The sequence below is a fragment of the Mesoplodon densirostris genome, chromosome 2 (assembly GCF_025265405.1).
Source record: "Mesoplodon densirostris isolate mMesDen1 chromosome 2, mMesDen1 primary haplotype, whole genome shotgun sequence".
Classification (NCBI taxonomy): Eukaryota; Metazoa; Chordata; class Mammalia; order Artiodactyla; family Ziphiidae; genus Mesoplodon; species Mesoplodon densirostris.
In genome coordinates, this window is record NC_082662.1 from 96820109 (window position 1) to 96838189 (window position 18081).

At 40.6% G+C, this 18081-nt stretch overlaps 1 protein-coding gene across 2 annotated transcripts in view; it reads left to right on the top strand.

Annotated features, from left to right (window-relative positions):
* The window catches only part of NTNG1 (netrin G1), a 365432-nt gene that overhangs the window by 259893 nt on the left and 87458 nt on the right, over positions 1-18081 (top strand). For both annotated transcript variants that reach the window (XM_060085947.1, XM_060085936.1), the window contains exon 3: positions 9664-9836. In XM_060085947.1, coding sequence (XP_059941930.1) covers positions 9664-9836 — 173 coding nt within the window. The remainder of the gene's footprint in view (positions 1-9663; positions 9837-18081) is intronic.

Consider the following 18081-nt stretch of genomic DNA (forward strand, 5'->3'; position numbering starts at 1 on the left):
GTATTGTTTAGTCTCCATGTGTTTGTATTTTTTACAGAACTTTTCCTCTAATTGATATCTAGTCTCATAGCATTGTGGTCGGAAAAGATACTTGATACGATTTCAATTTTCTTAAATTTACCAAGGCTAGATTTGTGAGTCAAGATATGATCTATCCTGGAGAATGTTCCATGAGCACTTGAGAAAAATGTGTATTCTGTGGTTTTTGGATGGAATGTCCTATAAATATCAATTAAGTCCATCTTGTTTAATGTATCATTTAAAGCTTGTGTTTCCAGGCTTCCCTGGTGGCGCAGTGTTTGAGAGTCCGCCTGCCAATGAAGGGGATGCCGGTTCGTGCCCCGGTCTGGGAAGATCCCACATGCCATGGAGCAGCTAGGCCTGTGAGCCATGGCCACCGAGCCTGCGCGTCTGGAGCCTATGCTCCACAACGGGAGAGGCCCACGTACCACAAAAAAAAAAAAAAAAAAAGCTTGTGTTTCCTTATTCATTTTCATTTTGCATGATCCATCCATTGGTGAAAGTGGGGTGTTAAAGTCCCCTACTATGAATGTGTTACTTTTGATTTTCCCTTTTATGGCTGTTAGTATGTGCCTTATGTATTGAGGTGCTGCTATGTTGGGTGCATAAATATTTACAATTGTTATATCTTCTTCTTGGATCGATCCCTTGATCATTATGTAGTGTCCTTCTTTGTCTCTTCTAGTAGCCTTTATTTTAAAGTCTATTTTGTCTGATATGGGAATTGCTACTCCAGATTTCTTTTGGTTTCCATTTGCATGGAATATCTTTTTCCATCCCCTTACTTTCAGTCTGTATGTGTCTCTAGGTCTGAAGTGGGTCTCTTGTAGACATCATATATATGGGTCTTGTTTTTGTATCCATTCAGCGAGTCTGTGTCTTTTGGTGGGAGCATTTAGTCCATTTACATTTATGGTAATTATCGATATGTATGTTCCTATTCCCATTTTCTTAATTGTTTGATGTTCATTATCCTAGGTCTTTTCCTTCTCTTGTGTTTGTTTCCTAGAGAAGTTCCTTTAGCATTTGTTGTAAAGCTGGTTTGGTGGTGCTGAAGTCTCTCAGCTTTTGCTTGTCTGTAATGGTTTTAATTTCTCCATCAAATCTGAATGAGATCCTTGCTGGGTAGGGTAATCTTGGTTGCAGGTTTTTCTCCTTCATCACTTTAAATATGTTCTGCCTGTCCCTTCTAGATTGCAGAGTTTCTGCTGAAAGATCAGCTTTTAACCTTATGGGGATTCCCTTGTGTGTTATTTGTTGTTTTTCCCTCGCTGCTTTTAATATGCTTTCTTTGTAGTTAATTTTTGACAGTTTGATTAATATGTGTCTTGGTGTATTTCTCCTGGATTTATCCTGTATGAGACTCTCTGTGCTTCCTGGACTTGAATAACTATTTCCTTACCCATATTAGGGAAGTTTTCAACTATAATCTCTTCAAATGTTTTCTCAGTCCCTTTCTTTTTCTCTTCTTCTTCTGGGACCCATATAATTCGAATGCTGGTGCATTTAATGTTGTCCCTAAGGTCTCTGAGACTATCCTCAGTTCTTTTCATTCTTTTTTCTTTATTCTGCTCTGCAGTAGTTATTTCCACTATTTTATCTTACACGTCACTTATCCATTCTTCTGCCTCAGTTATTCTATTGATCCTATCTAGAGTATTTTTAATTTCATTTATTGTGTTGTTCATCATTGCTTGTTTCATATTTAGTACTTCTAGGTCCTTGTTAAATGTTTCTTGCATTTTGTCTATTCTATTTCCAAGATTTTGGATCATCCTTACTATCATTATTCTGAATTTTTTTTCAGGTAGACTGCCTATTTCCTCTTCATTTGTTAGGTCTGGTGGGTTTTTATCTTGCTCCTTCATCTGCTGTTTGTTTTTCTGTCTTCTCATTTTGCTTATCTTACTGTGTTTGGGACTCCTTTTTGCAGGCTGCAGGTTCGTAGTTACCATTGTTTTTGGTGTCCTTCTCCAGTGGCTAAAATTCGTTCAGTGGGTTGTGTAGGCTTCCTGGTGGAGGGGACTAGTGCCTGTGTTCTGGTGGATGAGTCTGGATCTTGTCTTTCTGGTGGGCAGGTCCACGTCTGGTGGTGTGTTTTGGGGTGTCTGTGGACTTATGATTTTAGGCAGCCTCTCTGCTAATGGGTGGGGTTGTGTTCATCTTGCTAGTTGTTTGGCAGAGGGTGTCCAGCACTGTAGCTTGCTGGTCGTTGAGTGAAGCTGGATGCTGGTGTTGAGATGGAGATCTCTGGGAGATTTTCACCGTTTGATATTATGTGGAGCTGGGAGGTCTCTTGTGGACCAGTGTCCTGAAGTTGGCTCTCCCACCTTAGAGGCACAGCACTGACTCCTGGCTGCAGCATCAAGAGCCTTTCATCCACAGGGCTCAGAATAAAAGGGAGAAAAAGTAGGAAGGAAGGAAGGAAGGAAGGAAGAAAGAAAGAAAAGAAAGAAAAAGAAAGAAAGGAAGGAAGGAAGGAAGAAGGGCGGGATGGAGGAAGGAAGGAGGGAAGGAAGGAAAGAAAGAAGATAAAATAAAATAAAATACAGATAAAATAAAATAAAGTTATTAAAATAAAAAATAATTATTAAGGAAAAAAAAATTAAAAAAAAAAAAAAAAAAAAAAAAACAAAAACAGACGTATAGAACCCTAGGACAAATGGTGGAAGCAAGGCTATACAGACAATGTCTCATACAGGAGCATACACATACACACTCACAAAAAGAGGAAAAGGGGAAAAAATCATAAATTTTCCTCTCAAAGTCCACCTCCTCAATTTGGGATGATTCGTTGTCTATTCATGTATTCCACAGATGCAGGGCACATCAAGTTGATTGTGGAGCTTTAATCCTCTGCTTCTGAGGCTGCTGGGAGGGATTTCCCTTTCTCATCTTTGTTCTCACAGCTCCGTGGACTCAGCTTTGGATTTGGCCCCGCCTTTGCGTATAGGTCGCCCGAGGGTGTCTGTTCTTCGCTCAGACAGGACGGGGTTAAAGGAGCCGCTGATTCGGCGTCTCTGGCTCACTAGGGCCTCGGGGGAGGGAAGGGCACGGAGTGCGGGGTGAGCCTGCATCGGCGGCGTGACGTTGCACCAGCCTGAGGCGCGCCGTGCGTTCTCCCGCGGAAGCCGTTCCTGGATCCCGGGACCCTGGCAGTGGCAGGCTGCAGAGGCTCCCCCGAAAAGGGGTGTGGACAGTGACCTGCGCTCGCACACAGGCCTCTTGGTGGCGGCAGCACCAGCCTTAGCGTCTCATGCCCGTCTCTGGTGTCCGCGCTGTTAGCCGCGGCTTGTGCCCGTCTGTGGAGCTCCTTTAAGCAGCGCTCTTAATCCCCTCTCCTCGTGCACCCGGAAACAAAGAGGGAAGAAAATGTCTCTTGCCTCTTCGGCAGGTCCAGACTTTTCCCGGACTCCCTCCCGGCCAGCCGTGGTGCACTAACCCCCTGCAGGCTGTGTTCACGCCGCCAACCCCAGTCCTCTCGTTGAGCTCCAACCGAAGCCCGAGCCTCAGCTCCCAGCCCCGCCTGCCCCAGTGGGTGAGCAGACAAGCCTCTCGGGCTGGTGAGTGTTGGTCGGCACCGATACTCTGTGTGGGTATCTCTCTGCTTTGCCCTCCTCACCCCTGTTGCTGCACTCTCCTCCGCGACCCCAAAGCTTCCCCCCTCTGCCACCCACAGTCTCTGCCCGCGAAGGGGCTTCCTAGTGTGTGGAAACCTTTCCTCCTTCACGGCTCCCTCCCACTGATGCAGGTCCCGTCCCTATCCTTTTGTCTCTGTTTATTCTTTTTTCTTTTGCCCTACCCAGGTACGTGGGGACTTTCTTGCCTTTTGGGAGATCTGAGGTCTTCTGCCAGAGTTCAGTAGGTGTTCTGTAGGAGTTGTTCCACGTGTGGATGTATTTCTGGTGTATCTGTGGGGAGGAAGGTGATCTCCGCGTTTTACTCTTCCGCCATCTTCCCCTCGTCCTCTCCCTTCGTTCTGTTTCACAAAGGGTCAGTTTTAAACTTCTTCGTCTTGGTACTTTTATTTGAAACACTACTAATAGACTACATGTACAGACCTCTAACTCACAGGAAACTCTGGTGGATAGCATGCTTCCCAGAATAAATATATTAAGTTATTAAAAAAAAAAAAAAAACAGGCAGACTAGATGGGTTTTTCATACCTCCTGGCAGGTGGCACAGATCTAAATGTTGGAGCCGTTTTTTTTGTTTGTTTTTTTTTTTTTGCTGTACGCGGGCTCCTCATCGCTGTGGAGCACAGACTCCGGATGCACAGGCTCAGCGGCCATGGCTCACGGGCCCAGCCGCTCCGTGGCATGTGGGATCTTCCCAGACCGGGGCACGAACCCGTGTCCCCTGCATTGGGGGGTGGACTCCCAACCACTGCGCCACCAGGGAGGCCCTGGAGCCGTTTTATAAGCAAGATTAAATTGACTTGTGACAGCTGCTCACTAAAATACAGGAAGTGAAGACCTGGTTAAAAGCAAGAACACACTGGTTTTCATTAAGTTTGCATCACAGAATAGAACTCACTTTTTTTTTTTAAAGGTCTGTCTTAGCAATGCCCTTATTTGATAGTGTGTGCAATTTGTTGCTTACACACAAGTGGATCTTTGAGGTACAAGCAAGTCAATTAGTTCTATCTGCAGTGTCTTGGTATGTGTTCTATACGTGTAAACAGAATCGGTGAATAGGCTCATCTCTCCAGAACATCAGATCTGTGACCACTAGCGAAGCCTGTTAGGTCTCCACTTGTACAGTTCCTCCCCCACCTAATGTGATGGCAAACGTGGCAGCTGGATGGCCAAGGAAATGGATAATGAATCTGTCAGAGATGAGTGGATGTCACGGGAGTCTGCCCTCCACCCCGTCACAAGGCCGGAGTTCATAACACCAGGAATTGAAAGCGATCTCCCAGCATTGTGAAATACATTTTTTTTCTGTTGGAGGAAAAGCCACTCTGGCAAGAGCTCTAAATAAAGGATTTTAGTGTCTGATTGGAATGGGATGATGAGAATAAACTGAGCTGTGGAAAATGAAAGAGAGCCGTTTCCAAATACAGGCCAGTGTCATTGTGCCTCAGCGTCCACTTTCACAAGCTCAGCCCTGGCCCAGCAGTTGTCACAATGACTGAAGAAAGACAGCCCAGGAGCCGAGCTAGGTCAGCAGATTTACTGCTGGAGAAGTTAGAGCTGTAGCCAGCACCCAAGCAGCACTCTGCCAAACTTTAGCCGACCCAGGGTGGCCATCCTTACAGGAAGGAGTTGAAACTAAAAGATGCACATTCCAGAACAATTATGCTACCCAAATCCTCTCCTCTAAGCTGTTTTTTTCCCTCCTCTAAGTTGCGTTCTTCTCCTGGGTCTTTTAGGCATTTTTTTAGGATAGCTCTTGTGTTAGCTTTCAGACATTTGGCAAATCCTCTGGAGTTTAAATTAAGTTAAATTGAGTTTACAAGGCCTCACCAATTTTAGAGTTCCCTTTGCCCAGTATAAGGTTAGTTATGAAAACAAGTGGTGAGGGCAATTTTCAGCACACATCATGGAGTGTTTGACTTAGTACAATGCCTATTAATTCTCTATTCTTAGTCCATTGCTGTATTCATCATAGTAGAACAGGCACATGAAGTCCCTGCTTTCAGGAAGTTTAGTTGTTTATTAGTCACTTGTTTATTTGTCAGATATTTTTTAAACACTTATTATGTGCCAAGTAGCTTGACCCATGCTAGGGATGTTACAATAAATAAGGCAGATATGACTGCTGCTCCCAGAAGCTTACACTCCAGTGAGCGTGACAGAAGAATAAACAATTACAATACAGCCTAAGTCTAGAGCAAAGATAGTGTGGACTTCATCCTGTGGCTGGCCTTGCCTCATGTCAGAGGAGCCCATAGGGAAGGCATTCTGGTGGGTCAGAGAAGGATTCAGATAGTTAATCAGCAGATGGTTTTTGAATGTCACGTAGGAGCCAGACACTGAGATTTCCAAGTTGACATCTGATGGTAAAAATTATGCAGGTAAAAGAGGTAGAATTATGTCCTAGGCATAAGGAACAGCTTAAAAGATTACCCAAAGGCAAAGTTTGAAGAACTAATTGTAGAATTGGTAGTGGTGCAAATAAAAATGGAGAAAGAACAAGAGATCGATTTCAAAGGGACTTGTAGGCCATGTTATAGAGCTTGGACTCTATTCTGAGAATAAAGGGAAATTTTTCAATGGTTCTAAGCCAAGGTGACCCAGGTATTTTTGTGTAAATGATCATTTTGACTATTGTGATGAGATTGGGCTAAAGAAGAGTATGAGAGGAGGCAGAAAGGTCTCTATAGAAGCCATTGTAATAAACCAGATCAAAGATGAAAATGATGTCAACAGGGACATGGCAATGGCTAGAACTGTATGTATTTGAGAGTTATCGAGGAGGAGGAATTTCAGAACTGGGTGAGAGACTGAGTAAAGACAAATTAGATGTGATAGGAAAGGAAGTAGGAGTGGTCATTCTTGACCAGCTGACTAGAAGGTGATGCAATGTACTGAGAAAGAAAACACAGAAGGATGAGTAGGTGGGGGAGGGAAGCCAAGTAATTCAGTTTGTGATATGCTGGATTTGACATGTTCAGGAGAGAGATCCATGATGGACGTTACAGCACCAGGACTTATCCACATGTTGAGCAGATGATCTTCACCTAGTGATAATGGAAGGAGAGAGTTCTGTGGATTCCTATGGGTAACAGAGAATCTGAATCTCCTAAAATACTTCCAAATGTTTGAGTTTATTTTGCATGTTTTTACTTTTTTCTAGGGAAAAAAAATGATGCAAATTTGCTTTAGATTGCCTATAACTCAAAAGTAGTTGAGGACCACAGAGGAAATTGAAGGGACAACCTGGATAAGAGTGCCCAAGGAGAGTCACTTAGGCTGACTATGCTGATCCAGAACCCAAGGAACAGTACATGAAGAGAACAACAGAAGAGTGTTCTGAAAAGGACCTGGAGAATCCAGTGGGGAGAGTGTGTCAGGGGAAATGGAGTGGTCCCACAGAGTCAAATCCCCTAAGGAGATAGATAAAGCAAGGAAGGAAATCCATTAGATTTTCACCAGGAGGTCATGGGTGGTCTTGGCAAGGGAGGTTTTGGTTAGTTGGAAACAGTGAGTGTGTGGGAGATGAGAAAAAGGAGATGGCAAGTGTAGAAAACTCAAGAAGGGGAAGGAGAGTGTTAAAGTGGTAGCGAGAAAAGAAGACTAGGGTACAGAGTAGATATTTTTCTTCCTTAAGATGAGAGAGATGCAATGAGTAAAAATTCTAAAAGCAGAAAGAGCCTTAAGTAACAACCAACCAAACCAAACACACAGAAACTTTTAAGGGAATCAGAAGCTTAGAGAGATAGAGTGTCTATAGTAGGTATGATAGATATCAGGAAAGAGTAATGAATTGAGTTGAGCCTTGAATGATGAAAAAGCTTTGGACAGGTGAAAATGAACCACTAATTGAAAGAAATATGGGGAAAATAAGACTAAATATTCATCTATTCTTCTTTCACTTCCTTTTGTTATTTGAAAAATATTTTCTCAGCAAATATAAAGTCTTTAGAATAGAAATTGCCTATAACTCAGAGACTGACTACCAGTATGAAAGTATTAATAGATACAAGGTATATAATCCAATTTACAATTACTACTTGCATTCTTGGTCTTCACACATGAAACCAACATATTCTTTGGGGTCACATTGTTCATTTCCTCATTTGGAATTTTTAAACACCAGATGGGGTGCTAAATCAGTATAAGCTGGTGCTTCTATCACTTAAGTTTCTAACATCTTCCATATTTATAAACACACCCATAAATAAAGGTGCTAATGAAGGAAGGAGAAAGATTCTTTAATAAGCAGCTTAACGCAAGTAACTCCCTGCATGTAGGAGATTTTTACAAGACCTAGCTCATAATTAAACACTGTCTATTTTACTTAACTGAATTTTTCCTCTTTTTAAAAGATTGTATGAATGTTAAAGACTTTGTTTATGTGTCGATGTTGAATGGGTATTGTTTAAATGGTAGCCTTTCAGCTTATTATAATTTACAACTATACAGAGGGCAGAGTGTAGTTACAAGTACTGTGAAGTGTAGTCGACCCCTGAGGAAGCTGAGGCTTGGTCTTACCCAGGGAGGTTTGAGTGGGTGGCTATTGCTTTAGGGGCTACACCTTTTAGTTAGAAGAGAGCCCAACAGCCCTCAGGAATAGTTTTAGCCATTCCTTTGTTTCCTTGCCGTAAGTATGGGTCAGTGTTCCAAACAGACCATTAGTGCACAAGGAAGAAATTTGGTTGTTACTGTACAGACATTATAGAGACCAACAGCAGTTGTTAAAGAATCTTATTTTCCTACCAAAGAAAGAGTATTGTTACTTTTCCCAATTCATGACATCTGCCAAAAAAGAAAGCAAATGTAAAGCACTATAATATTTCTTTGTTTTTATGAAACTTGACTTTCTATATTTTTGTCCTAGTTCCTAGAAAGGGCCAGACTAGTTTTAAAATGCACACACACACATGCACACAAACACACACACTTTCAGGTTCTGACCCTGACAGATCTTGGCCCTTTACCCCCAGGTCTGGGTATCAGGTTCTTTCCTTTGTGTGGACACATCTCTTCCCACGTACATTGTTCTGCCCTCTGGTCATGGACATTCTGTTGACCTAGGCTTTATTTCTCCAGAGGATGCGGCTCATACTTTGTATCTTATAATTTATACCCTGCTACCTCAACAGATATCAAGTTGGCCTTTGCAGTTTTATAGTCAGAGACTTTGGATATGGGAATGTATTTTTGTAGAAATTGCATATTCCATTGTTGCCTCTCATATATTACAGCGTTATTCACAGGCACCAAAGGGAAGGCCTTGGCTAATGACCTCAAACCCCTGCCACACAAAGGTTTTCATTTTCTAGTATTCGAAGCATCTTTTTTCCTGAGTGCTTTGACCCATTTATGAGAGACCTTTGTGATTATTTTATGTGAGTAGGAAATCTGAGGATTATTCAGGTTACTTAGAGGCCTTCGTGGAAAACCTCTTCTGCCTGAGGAATGTCATTTCAGAGCCCAGAATGAGAACATCTGTTTATAACCACTTGGGGTCTAGAAAATAAACCTGAATAGCAAATTATCTCAATGGTTATATTTCTTTTTAAACAAATAAGAGTTGTCCTTCTGGTTTAAGGAAAAACAGAAGATGACATTGTTCTTCAAAGCCAGATGTATTATAGATTTGATAATAGCACAGAAAAGCCTCTCACTAGTGGCAATATTTTGGATATCTGTTGGGAAACCCCTGATTTCAGAGCACAGTTGCCTTAGGTGAGCTTCAGACCCCACCTAACTGACTGACTTGTATTAGGATTCCTCAAAGTGTGGGATGAGGTCAGGCTGTATCACAATCTCTCCCCCACCCCTACCCCCAAGGACACTTGTTTAAAAGATTCTGAGGGTCAGGCCTGCAAATCTACATTTTACTAAGTCTTTAGGTAGCACACAAGCACTACAGGCTGTGAGAGCCGCAATCCTAGAAGACAGGTGGATAAAGCCTCAGTGATCACCAAGACAACTGGACTTAACAATGAACTCTTGTCTCTCCTCTGCCTAGGTGCAAATGTAATCTCCATGCCACTGTGTGTGTGTATGACAACAGCAAATTGACCTGTGAATGTGAGCACAACACTACAGGTCCAGACTGTGGGAAATGCAAGAAGAATTATCAGGGCCGACCTTGGAGTCCAGGCTCGTATCTCCCCATCCCCAAAGGCACTGCAAATACCTGTGAGTAACTTTTGCTCGGTAATACCATATTTTGTTCACGATGAGCTGAGAGTTCCTCTCAATTTCACTTGCAATTGTGCTTTCACTCCTCTTACCAGGAGTCCCATTCCTCTTCAAAATGCAGCTAAAGCTTTCATCCCTATTTTGCCACTTGTAAGCACATTTTAGCACTTGGATCATCTGTTAAATTCAGTCTTCCAACATTCACATCAGTGTGTTGGGAAATGATAGAAACCACAGGAGAATTTTTTTCTAAGTGGATGAAACAGGAGCTGCTTTTTTTCCTTCCCCAACTTAATTTCCTATTAAAATCACAAAGGCATTCAAAACTCCCAACTCTGACTTAATTTTAACCATAAACTACTTCCAGAAATTCTCTTAATGTTTACAATCCCATTTCCCATACTGGGTAACCTAAGAGAGGCTTTGTCTAAAAGATGTTTCCCTCTCCAAATTTAGCTACAGCCTGATTTGGGCTTTTTCCAAATGCCAGCAGTTGACGTCATGCCTGGCGTGTATCCTGTTAGGAGAGGCTGCCTTTCGATAAAGAGTGTGACTGTAGGCCTGTAGGGACCACAGTAAGAAAAGGGATGTTTGTGTGCATGTGAAAAGAGCACAGGCATTATCTGTCTTCACAGGAAGCGTGAGAGATGCCCCGTTATCACTCATGTGGGTGCCCCTCTGAAATCCCTGAACATCCCTAGGAAAACACATTCTGACTCGCTCAAGGAGACAAGTATTTACTTCCAGAATAAATTGCCCAATTCCATGCATGGACCAATTAGCCACTCACAAAAGCCCCAGGTTTGACCTCTTTTAAAAGTAGAGAAAGATGAGGTTGAGAATACACCCATTCAAGTGAGAAGTAACAGAAACAGCAGGACAGTGAGTAGTGGGGGAATGAGACCTTGAAAAGCCACCAGCTCCGTGCAAGGCTAAGAATGTCATCAGGCCCTTCAAAGCAGCAGCTGTGAGAAACCAAACCCCAGAAACTAATAGTCAGGAACCAGGACCTTATCAAGTTAAGTGTAAAAGTAATGGACCGAGTAACAGGCCATAAAGAATGGGGGCATGAAACTATGTTAAAATTTCTATGAAGCAGGAAAAAAAAATCCGTCAAAGCCTAAAAAAAAAATCCCTCTTTGTAAAGATATTCCGTTTCTTTCTGTGTTCAAGAAAAAACTTACAGCCTAGCTCCTAAAATTAATACATAAAGTTCTGTTGAGCAGAAATAATTTTTTTTCAAGGCGATTTTATTAACAGAGACTCCGTGGGCTTTCCTCAATTGTTGAGAGCCATAGACTCGTGAATTCAGGAGGAATCTCATGAGGTTATTTGTTGCCATACCCTGTGACTAGCTAGAATTCCTATCACCACAGTTGTCAAATTTAGTTGAAAGGTTTCCTCAAATGAAAATGACTCAGATTTCATTTTTAATGTCTGCTGCTCCTTTAGTGGGACAGGATGGAAGAGAACAATGTTTACAAACACTTGGTGGCATTCTGGCTCATCCTCAGGGCAGGCCAACTTGTCAGGGCTACTAGAAAGGCAGCTGGGAGAGACTGCTATTGAAGGCATTGGCTTCTATTCTAACACGACACCGTTTTCTTCTACCCATAACTGTGCTTCAAGGTCTTGCTTATTTCAAGACATTTTCACTGGAAAGACCTTCTTGTGCCAGCCAAGATTTTTCACTGGAATGGATTTCTTGTTATATTCTCCATGGAAATGGCTTACATGGCCCTAATATAATGCAACCTCTTTCACTTGTCCATGTGGATTCTATTGTGTATCCATCCCTTAGTTTTTCTTGGCCTTCTCTAGACTTTTCCCCATTTCTGTTAAAATATGGTGACAGATGGACACAATGGCCAAGGAGGTTGAATTCAACATTTCAATCCTCAACATGGCAGAAGCTAGATTGAAGATTTTAAGATAATCTGCAATGGTCCAGTCTTGCAATGGAAAGAACTCCTTTAAAGAAATCTCTGCCACATCAGACTGCTTGCAAATGTCCAAGGATGGAAGTAGGCAATTAAGTTGTTTAGTACACAGGTTCCAGAATCAAATACCAGTTTGTCCATTCACTAGCTCAGTGACCTTGAAAAAGTAAAGTATCAATATTAACCTCTCTAACACTTGGCTTCCCATCTGTATTGTGAGGATAATAACAGTTCTTACCTCATAAGGATTTTGAGAGAAGTGAATAAGCTAATGCATGCGATGTGTTTAGCATAACACCTACCACAAAATAAGTGTTCAAAAATAATCTTATTTTTAGGCTTTTTTTCATAAGGCAGACTTGTTAATTATTGGACAGTTTTAATTGTTATAAAACTTATTGCTTAACATCAATATTGAGTGTCTCCTAATTTCCAACTACTTTTTCTTTTTTTTTTTCAGATGACGGTTAGCATTTATTAGCAATAAAGCATCTTTTAATTATTGTACATGTATAGTTTTTAGAAATAATGTTATTGCACACTTAATAGACTACACTATAGTGTAAACATAACTTTTTTTTTTTTTTTTTTTTTAGTTGCAGAAAAATAATTTACTGAAAGTTAATACTTTTTTTTTTTTTTTTACAGTCCTGGATTTTTTTTTTTATTTTACAAATTTAATCAGTTATACATATACATATGTTCCCATATCCCCTCCCTTTTGCGTCTCCCTCCCACCCTCCCTATCCCACCCCTCCAGGCGTTCACAAAGAACCGAGCTGATCTCCCTGTGCTATGCGGCTGCTTCCCACTAGCTATCTACCTTACGTTTGGTAGTGTATATATGTCCATGCCGCTCTTTCACTTTGTCACAGCTTACCCTTCCCCCTCCCCATATCCTCAAGTCCATGCTCTAGTAGGTCTGTGTCTTTATTCCTGTCTTACCCCTATGTTCTTCATGACATTTTTTTCTTAAATTCCATATATATGTGTCAGCATACAGTATTTGTCTTTCTCTTTCTGACTTACTTCACTCTGTATGACAGACTCTAGGTCCATCCACCTCATTACAAATAGCTCAATTTCATTTCTTTTTATGGCTGAGTAATATTCCATTATATATATGTGCCACATCTTCTTTATCCATTCATCCGATGATGGACACTTAGGTTGTTTCCATCTCCGGGCTATTGTAAATAGGGCTGCTATGAACATTTTGGTACATGTCTCTTTTTGAATTATGGTTTTCTCAGGGTATATGCCCAGTAGTGGGATTGCTGGGTCATATGGTAGTTCTATTTGTAGTTTTTTAAGGAACCTCCATACCGTTCGCCATAGCGGCTGTACCAATTCACATTCCCACCAGCAGTGCAAGAGTGTTCCCTTTTTTCCACACCCTCTCCAGCATTTATTGTTTCTAGATTTTTTGATGATGGCCATTCTGACTGGTGTGAGATGATATCTCATTGTAGTTTTGATTTGCATTTCTCTAATGAGTAAAGATGTTGAGCATCCTTTCATGTGTTTGTTGGCTGTCTGTATATCTTCTGTGGAGAAATGTCTATTTAGGTCTTCTGCCCATTTTTGGATTGGGTTGTTTGTTTTTTTGCTATTGAGCTGCATGAGCTGCTTATAAATTTTGGAGATTAATCCTTTGTCAGTTGCTTCATTTGCAAATATTTTCTCACATTCTGAGGGTTGTCTTTTCGTCTTGTTTATGGTTTCCTTTGCTGTGCAAAAGCTTTGAAGTTTCATTAGGTCCCATGTGTTTATTTTTGTCTTTATTTCCATTTCTCTAGGAGGTGGGTCAAAAAGGATCTTGCTGTGATTTATGTCATAGAGTGTTCTGCCTATGTTTTCCTCTAGGAGTTTGATAGTGTCTGGCCTTACATTTAGGTCTTTAATCCATTTTGAGCTTATTTTTGTGTATGGTGTTAGGGAGTGATCTAATCTCATACTTTTACATGTCCCTGTCCAGTTTTCCCAGCACCACTTATTGAAGAGTCTGTCCTTTCTCCACTGTACATTCCTGCCTCCTTTATCAAAGATAAGGTGACCATAGGTCCGTGGGTTTATCTCTGGGCTTTCTATCCTGTTCCATTGATCTATCTTTCTGTTTTTGTGCCAGTACCATACTGTCTTGATTACTGTAGCTTTGTAGTATAGTCTGAAGTCAGGGAGCCTGATTCCTCCAGCTCCATTTTTCGTTCTCAAGATTGCTTTGGCTATTCGGGGTCTTTTGTGTTTCCATACAAATTGTGAAATTTTTTGTTCTAGTTCTGTGAAAAATGCCAGTGGTAGTTTGATAGGGATTGCATTGAATCTGTAGATTGCTTTGGGTAGTAGAGTCATTTTCACAACGTTGATTCTTCCAATCCAAGAACATGGTACATCTCTCCATCTATTTGTATCATCTTTAATTTCTTTCATCAGTGTCTTATAATTTTCTGCATACAGGTCTTTTGTCTCTTTAGGTAGGTTTATTCCTAGATATTTTATTCTTTTTGTTGCAATGGTAAATGGGAGTGTTTCCTTGATTTCACTTTCAGATTTTTCATCATTAGTATATAGGAATGCCAGAGATTTCTGTGCATTAATTTTGTATCCGGCAACTTTACCAAATTCATTGATTAGCTCTAGTAGTTTTCTGGTAGCATCTTTAGGATTCTCTATGTATAGTATCATGTCATCTGCAAACAGTGACAGCTTTACTTCTTCTTTTCCCATTTGGATTCCTTTTATTTCCTTTTCTTCTCTGATTGCTGTGGCTAAAACTTCCAAAACTAGGTTGAATAAGAGTGGTGAGAGTGGGCAACCTTGTCTTGTTCCTGATCTTAGTGGAAATGGTTTCAATTTTTCACCATTGAGGACGATGCTGGCTGTGGGTTTGTCATATATGGCCTTTATTATGTTGAGGAAAGTTCCCTCTATGCCTACTTTCTGCAGGGTTTTTATCATAAATGGGTGTTGAATTTTGTCAAAAGCTTTCTCTGCATCTATTGAGATGATCATATGGTTTTTCTCCTTCAACTTGTTAATATGGTGTATCACATTGATTGATTTGCATATATTGAAGAATCCTTGCATTCCTGGAATAAACCCCACTTGATCATGGTGTATGATCCTTTTAATGTGCTGTTGGATTCTGTTTGCTAGTATTTTGTTGAGGATTTTTGCATCTATGTTCATCAGTGATATTGGCCTGTAGTTTTCTTTCTTTGTGACATCCTTGTCTGGTTTTGGTATCAAGGTGATGGTGGCCTCGTAGAATGAGTTTGGGAGTGTTCCTTCCTCTGCTATATTTTGGAAGAGTTTGGAAGGATAGGTGTTAGCTCTTCTCTAAATGCTTGATAGAATTCGCCTGTGAAGCCATCTGGTCCTGGGCTTTTGTTTGTTGGAAGATTTTTTATCACAGTTTCAATTTCAGTGCTTGTGATTGGTCTGTTCATATTTTCTATTTCTTCCTGATTCAGTCTTGGCAGGTTGTGCATTTCTAAGAATTTGTCCATTTCTTCCAGGTTGTCCATTTTATTGGCATAGAGTTGCTTATAGTAATCTCTCATGATCTTTTGTATTTCTGCAGTGTCAGTTGTTACTTCTCCTTTTTCATTTCTAATTCTATTGATTTGAGTCTTCTCCCTTTTTTTCTTGATGAGTCTGGCTAATGGTTTATCAATTTTGTTTATCTTCTCAAAGAACCAGCTTTTAGTTTTATTGATCTTTGCTATCGTTTCCTTCATTTCTTTTTCATTTATTTCTGATCTGATTTTTATGATTTCTTTCCTTCTGCTAACTTTGGGATGTTTTTGTTCTTCTTTCTCTAATTGCTTTAGGTGCAAGGTTAGGTTGTTTATTCGAGATGTTTCCTGTTTCTTAAGGTGGGATTGTATTGCCATAAACTTCCCTCTTAGAACTGCTTTTGCTGCATCCCATAGGTTTTGGGTCGTCGTGTCTCCATTGTCATTTGTTTCTAGGTATTTTTTAATTTCCTCTTTGATTTCTTCAGTGATCACTTCGTTATTAAGTAGTGTATTGTTTAGCCTCCATGTGTTTGTATGTGTTACAGCTCTTTTCCTGTAATTGATATCTAGTCTCATAGCATTGTGGTCGGAAAAGATACTTGATACAATTTCAATTTTCTTAAATTTACCAAGGCTTGATTTGTGACCCAAGATATGATCTATCCTGGAGAATGTTCCATGAGTACTTGAGAAAAATGTGTATTCTGTTGTTTTTGGATGGAATGTCCTATAAATATCAATTAAGCCCATCTTGTTTAACGTATCATTTAAAGCTTGTGTTTCCTTATTTATTTTCATTTTGGATGATCTGTCCATTGGTGAAAGTGGGGTGTTAAAGTCCCCTACTATGATTGTGTTACTGTCGATTTCTCCTTTTATGGCTGTTAATATTTCCCTTATGTATTGAGGTGCTCCTATGTTGGGTGCATAAATATTTACAATTGTTATATCTTCTTCTTGGATTGATCCCTTGATCATTATGTAGTGTCCTTCTTTGTCTCTTCTAGTAGTCTTTATTTTAACGTCTATTTTGTCTGATATGAGAATTGCTACTCCAGCTTTCTTTTGGTTTCCATTTGCATGGAATATCTTTTTCCATCCCCTTACTTTCAGTCTGTATGTGTCTCTAGGTCTGAAGTGGGTCTCTTGTAGACAGCATATATATGGGTCTTGTTTTTGTATCCATTCAGCCAGTCTGTGTCTTTTGGTGGGAGCATTTAGTCCATTTACATTTAAGGTAATTATTGATATGTATGTTCCTATTCCCATTTTCTTAATTGTTTTGGGTTCGTTATTGTAGTTCTTTTCCTTCTGTTGTGTTTCTTGCCTAGAGAAGTTCCTTTAGCATTTGTTGTAAAGCTGGTTTGGTGGTGCTGAACTCTCTCAGCTTTTGCTTGTCTGTAAAGGTTTTAATTTCTCCATCACATCTGAATGAGATCCTTGCTGGGTAGAGTAATCTTGGTTGCAGGTTTTTCTCCTTCATCACTTTAAGTATGTCCTGCCACTCCCTTCTGGCTTGTAGAGTTTCTGCTGAGAGATCAGCTGTTATCCTGATGGGGATTCCCTTGTGTGTTATTTGTTGTTTTTGCCTTGCTGCTTTTAATATGATTTCTTTGTGTTTAATTTTTGACAGTTTGATTAATATGTGTCTTGGTGTATTTCTCCTTGGATTTATTCTGTATGGGACTCTCTGTGCCTCCTGGACTTGATTAACTATTTCCTTTCCCATATTAGGGAAGTTTTCAACTATAATCTCTTCAAATATTTTCTCAGTCCCTTTGTTTTTCTCTTCTTCTTCTGGAACCCCTATAATTCGAATGTTGGTGCGTTTAATGTTGTCCCAGAGGTCTCTGAGACTGTCCTCTGTTCTTTTCATTCTTTTTTCTTTATTTTGCTCTGCAGCAGTTATTTCCATTATTTTATTTTCCACCTCACTTATCCGTTCTTCTGCCTCAGTTATTCTGCTATTGATCCCATCTAGAGTATTTTTTATTTCATTTATTGTGTTTTTAATCGATGCTTGATTCGTCTTTAGTTCTTCTAGGTCCTTGTTAACTGTTTCTTGCATTTTGTCTATTCTATTTCCAAGATTTTGGATCATCTTTACCATCATTATTCTGAATTCTTTTTCAGATAGACTGCCTATTACCTCTTCATTTGTTAAGTCTGGTGGGTTTTTATCTTGCTCCTTCTCCTGCTGTGTGTTTTTATGTCTTCTCATTTTGCTTATGTTACTGTGTTTGGGGTCTCCTTTTTGCAGGCTGCAGGTTCGTAGTTCCCGTTGTTTTTGGTGTCTGTCCCCAGTGGCTAAGGTTGGTTTAGTGGGTTGTGTAGGCTTCTTGGTGGAGGGGACTACTGCCTGTGTTCTGGTGGATGAGGCTGGATCTTGTCTTTCTGGTGGGCAGGTCCACGTCTGGTGGTGTGTTTTGGGGTGTTTGCGGACTTTTTATGATTTGAGGCAGCCTCTCTGCTAATGGGTGGTGTTGTGTTCCTGTCTTGCTAGTTGTTTGGCATAGGGTGTCCAGCACTGTAGCTTGCTGGTCGTTGAGTGAAGCTGGGTGCTGGTGTTGAGATGGAGATCTCTGGAAGATTTTCGCCGTTTGATATTATGTGGAGCTGGGAGGTCTCTTGTGGACCAGTGTCCTGAAGTTCGCTCTCCCACCTCAGAGGCACAGCACTGACTCCTGGCTCCTCAATTTGGGATGATTTGTTGTCTATTCATTTTTCCACAGATGCAGGGTACATGAAGTTGATTGTGGAGCTTTAATCCGCTGCTTCTGC